The 4,617-nt window shown below is 58.2% G+C and overlaps 1 protein-coding gene across 2 annotated transcripts; it reads left to right on the top strand.

The window, feature by feature from the left end:
• The first annotated feature begins 1,279 nt into the window (after positions 1-1,279).
• LOC102104782 (gap junction beta-5 protein) lies at positions 1,280-3,852 on the top strand. 2 transcript variants are annotated; one of them, XM_005529772.2, is made up of 2 exons: positions 1,280-1,376; positions 2,436-3,852. In XM_005529772.2, exon 2 carries the CDS (start codon positions 2,460-2,462, stop codon positions 3,285-3,287), a length of 828 nt encoding a protein of 275 aa, XP_005529829.1. In that variant the 5' UTR covers positions 1,280-1,376; positions 2,436-2,459; the 3' UTR covers positions 3,288-3,852. The 2 variants fall into 2 exon arrangements, with proteins under 2 accessions (XP_005529829.1, XP_087923588.1); XM_088067462.1 differs by lacking the exon at positions 1,280-1,376 and adding an exon at positions 1,544-1,627.
• The last annotated feature ends 765 nt before the right edge of the window (positions 3,853-4,617 follow it).

Genomic DNA, 4,617 nt, shown 5'->3' with positions numbered 1-4,617 from the left:
GGCCGTGGTGTTTGATTCATGTCAGCCGCTTGGCTGGTGACTGCGGGATGAATGACGCTATATAAATGCAAAGTGTTATTAATATTTCATGTTGTAGTGAAAATGTACTAATGGGGCTTGTTCCTGGAAGATGAAGTGCTGCCATTAATACACCTTTGTGTCCCCTGCACTGGAGACTCACCTGTGGAGGGATGGAGGGGGCCTACCCCTTCTACCCAGAGCAGAAACTGCCCATCACACGTGGCAGCACCCCAAAAGAGGGGATTTTAACCCAGAAAGACACAAAGAGCCACTTCTGACACACACAAAATTAGGGAAACGTGGGGCAGAACATGCTCCCACCCAGCACAGAGTGCTGGTGGATGGGTGCTGCTCTGGGCCCCCCCTGCCTGTCCATGGGGGACACAGCCCCGGGGAACCCCCTTCCCCAGCACAGCCACTACACAGGCATGTCAAAAAAAAATAAAAATGGGCTTGTTTGATTTCAAACTGCAGAACTCTTCCCCGGAGCCATCCGCAAACACTGGTAATTTACTTTACAGCTGTTTAGATTTGTTTGTCTACATTTTTTTCTAAACCCCAGCAGAATTGCAAATGAAACGTGTGTTTGCTCCTCAGATGACTCCAGCTGTACCTGAACTCCTGCACCCCAAGCCTCCTTGGACCCCCTCCCCTCTGACCCCCATCCCTGCACCCCACAGCTGTGAGATGGGGGTCAGACCTCAAAGAAGAAGTTCTCTGAGATGAGGGTGCATCTTGGGTGGGCTCCACATTCTGGGATCCAGGAGGGGTGATGGGGAAGAGATTTGTGGCAGCTTGCAGGTGAGGGGAGCACAGGTAAGCAGCTAATTAATTGCCAGTGAAATTATCAACTGCCACCCACTTATCAGAGGGTGGTGAGGGATAAAGGCTCTGCTAAATTTTTGCCATGGTGCAAAGTTTCAATAAAAAAGGATTATAAAGGGCGGTGTCCAGCTGAGAGGCTCCCAGTGCGGCGGGCAGGGACTCTCAGGGCTTTGGCCACTTTGGAGAAAGGGGAGATGGGTGCAGCGAAGGAATGGAGGGACCCTAGGTTGTGCTGATCATCCCTGCAGAAGCTGAGGACAGACAGCCCTGAGCTCCCACCCCTCCCCACGGCCGAGCGCTCAGCCCTTCCCTGCACGGCAGCGCTGCGGGGCCGCCCTTCGCCTCAGGAAATGTGGCATTCCATGGGGCACGTGGGGATCTGCCTGGAGCCTCCATCCCTTCCCCCGGGAATCTCCTCCTCGCTCCCAGGAGCGCGGGGGTGACTCATGTGCTGTCTCTTGCGCCAGGCGATGCGCTCCTGCCCTGGGCAGGCGCCGACCCGCAGCAGTACCGCGTAGGGACACCCGCAGGTGAGAGGCCTTGGGGACCCCCTCTGCCGTGACCCCCGGCCCCGAGGAGGTGGGGAGGGCGCTGGGGAAGTGCGTCTGCCCAACCTGACACCAGGGAGAAGGGCATGGCCTGCGCTTCTGCCGGCAGCGTGCCGTGGAAGGAGGAATCTGGGGTTTACACATTCCTCCGGGAGGCACCGTGAGATGAGCGCCACCGGCTCCCACGGGAGGGAGCGGGACCGGGAGTGTCCGTGGCCACTCCAGGCCTGCAGGTGGGCGAGCTGTGCAGAGCAGGGGATGTGTTCGCCCCTCAGCGAGGGAGGATCTTGTTATTTCACTGGTAGGCAAAATATTTAAGGAGATCCAGCGCCAAACGCAGCCCTGGGAGTCCTGCTTTGCTGCAGCTCCACGGCGCATGGGGCGCGTTTATCTGGCACGATGCAAGCGGGGGTCAAATCGGCCACGCAGGGGCCTGGGGCTGGTGAAAATTGGTTGTTTTGGCTGCCCGGCCCCACGGCAGCTCCTCGGCGTTGCAGGGGCTGTGCAGCCCGCCCTGTGCAGCCCCCCCAGCCCAGCCGCTGCCTCTGCCCTGCCGTGGGGCTCCCCGGGGCGTGGGCACGGCATGGGGCATGGAGCAGTGGCACAGGGCTCCTCGCAGATTCCAGTGATGGGAGAGGATGCACAGCTGGGTGAGTCACGCCCCGGCTGCTCCTATGTGTTGTCTGCCTGAGCCATGCCTGGCAACGTAAGGAAAATTAATACCAAATACCTGGGCAACGAGGCGGGAGCTGGGGCGGGATGGGGGCTGAGCCGTGCACCGGAGGTGGCGGTGGCTGGAGGATGCTGTGGCTGCAGCAGAAACCACGAGCGTTGTCAGGTCCCCATGTTCCCAGAGTGGGGGACAATGCTTGGAGGAGACGTGTCACCCAGACCAGGTCTGTGCTGTCAGTGGTGTCCCGGTGTGGCAGCACAAGTCAGAGATGGTGCCAGGAGCATGGCTCAGTGCTTTGCGGCACACAGGGGCTCCGAAGGGGACCTCTTGCTGCTTCTTCAGTGTCACAGTGTCTTCTCTCTTCCCAGCCTGGCTGACAGGATTGGGGAGCCATGAACTGGGGGGTGTTCGAGGGGCTCCTCAGCGGCGTCAACAAGTACTCCACAGCCTTCGGCCGCATCTGGCTCTCCCTCGTCTTCATCTTCCGCCTGCTGGTCTATCTGGTGGCGGCCGAGAGGGTTTGGAGCGATGATCACAAGGACTTTGATTGCAACACGCGGCAGCCAGGCTGTACCAACGTCTGCTTTGACCACTTCTTCCCCGTCTCCCACATCCGCCTCTGGGCCCTGCAGCTCATCCTGGTGACATGTCCATCCCTCCTGGTCATCATGCACGTGGCCTACAGGGAGGCCAAGGAGCAGAGGCTCCGTGAAACCAAAGGGGACAACTATCGCTGCATCTACCCCAACCCTGGCAAGAAGCGGGGCGGGCTCTGGTGGACATACCTGCTCAGCCTCATCTTCAAGGCCAGCGTGGACATGGTTTTCCTCTACATCTTCTACCGCTTCTACAGGAACTACACCCTGCCCCGGGTAGTGAAGTGCGAGCTGCCGCCCTGCCCCAACGTGGTGGACTGCTTCATCTCCCGGCCCACCGAGAAGAACATCTTCACCCTCTTCATGGTGGTCACCACCTGCATCTGTGTGGTGCTGAACATCATTGAGTCCACCTACCTGATCGGGAAGCGGTGCCATGAGTGCCTGCAGGCCGGAGGAGGGGACAGCCGGCAGCACAGCCACGACTGCCCCATCTCCTGCGCCGACCCCGTGGGCACGGGCGGGCAGGTGTTCCACGGGGCGGACTACAAACCCCCCACGGCCACCATCCCACTCACGGCCACCTGCCCCAGCACACTGTCCGAGGATGAGGCTCATTCCTAGAGCTGCCCAAGAGAAAGCAGGAGCCGGTCACTTGGCCTGCAACTTCCTGGCTGCTCTTGCTCCTCTCTGCCCCAGTCCACCCCAGAGCTGGGCTGTGCCTGAGAGGTCTCTGCCTCTTCTGTCCTGGGAAAGGCGTTTTATATCATCCTGCTGAATTTGGGGTAACGCAAGGGCTGTAGGACACATGCCATCCCTGGGAGTGACAGGGAGCAGCAGTTCTATGGCAGCTGTGAACTAACAGTGGTACAGCCAGCACAGACAACCTGATCCCCCAGGAAACCCCTCTTCCTATGTCTCACCCTACATCAGCCACTCAGTGGGTGTCAGGGCCACCTCAGACTGATGCAATTGTCATTAATAGCACTCATTAGCTGAGTGGGGACAAGAGCAGGTCCCTGGTGCCGCAGCCACGACAGGCATGAGGATCCGGCCAGGCAGGCAGCGCCTGCTGTGGGCTGCTGGATCATCCTGCCTGGCCCGGGCAAAACACCTGAGCAAAACAGCCAAACACAAGAGAGGAAAAACACCCCAACCATTGATTAAACAATAACATTAAATGGCAGAATCTGATCTCACTTATTGTTGTAATAAATCGCGTTCAGCCGTGACACGGGTGGTGCTGCCATTTCTGAGGCCATCAGAGGGAGCTGAGCATTAGCTGGCATGAATAATTAACAATAATTTCATGGCAGGTGCACTCACAAGTAACATTAACATTGAACATGCAGCTCGATCTGTTACTAGTTTTGCTTTACTCAGAGGGTGTGATAATTATTTTTTTCCATGAGCAAGTGACAGTGCCAGCACTCCCTGGCTCTGTCCCAAAGGAAGTGGCACAGGGGGTGAGGGAACACCATCGCTACATCCTTTATGTGACTGAGGCCACTCTCTGTGACAGATCATTGCAGTCATCCAGCTGAGACCCTCTGTGGGCAAAACTGAGCTCTTTCCCACAGGATGGGTCCTGGGGAAAGGACCAGCTAGATGTGCTGGGTGGGAGGCTGAGAGGCTGCTGTGGCCAGGGGGATGCCAGGGACAGGCAGGGCTGAAGGGAAACCAAGAGCAGGTGGGACTACAGCACTGCTGGTGGGAGGGCAGACACTGAATCAGCCACTGGTGGGGGTGAGGATGGTGGAGAAGCCCTGGGGGGATCCTAGCCACTGGCACAGAGCCCTGTGAGCCCACAGCAGCTCCTTGTGCTGCCACCACTGAGTTTGGGGACCTTTGGGGTCAGAGAGGCAGATGGTGAAATACAGACAGAATTTTTTTCCACTTCTTCTCAGGGGAAGCTGTGCTGGCACTGCCTTCCTTCCATCCACTCCTGTTGCTG

This window comes from Pseudopodoces humilis, chromosome 27, assembly GCF_049639895.1.
Source record: "Pseudopodoces humilis isolate 2021_Gansu_Grassland_sample_001 chromosome 27, ASM4963989v1, whole genome shotgun sequence".
NCBI lineage: Eukaryota > Metazoa > Chordata > Aves > Passeriformes > Paridae > Pseudopodoces > Pseudopodoces humilis.
Note: the sequence above shows the minus strand (reverse complement) of the source record. Positions and strands in the feature narration are given on the sequence as shown.

Excerpts from the sequence above, each read along its gene's own strand:
- LOC102104782 (XM_005529772.2), top strand. The coding sequence starts at position 2,460 with ATGAACTGGGGGGTGTTCGAGGGGCTCCTCAGCGGCGTCAACAAGTAC.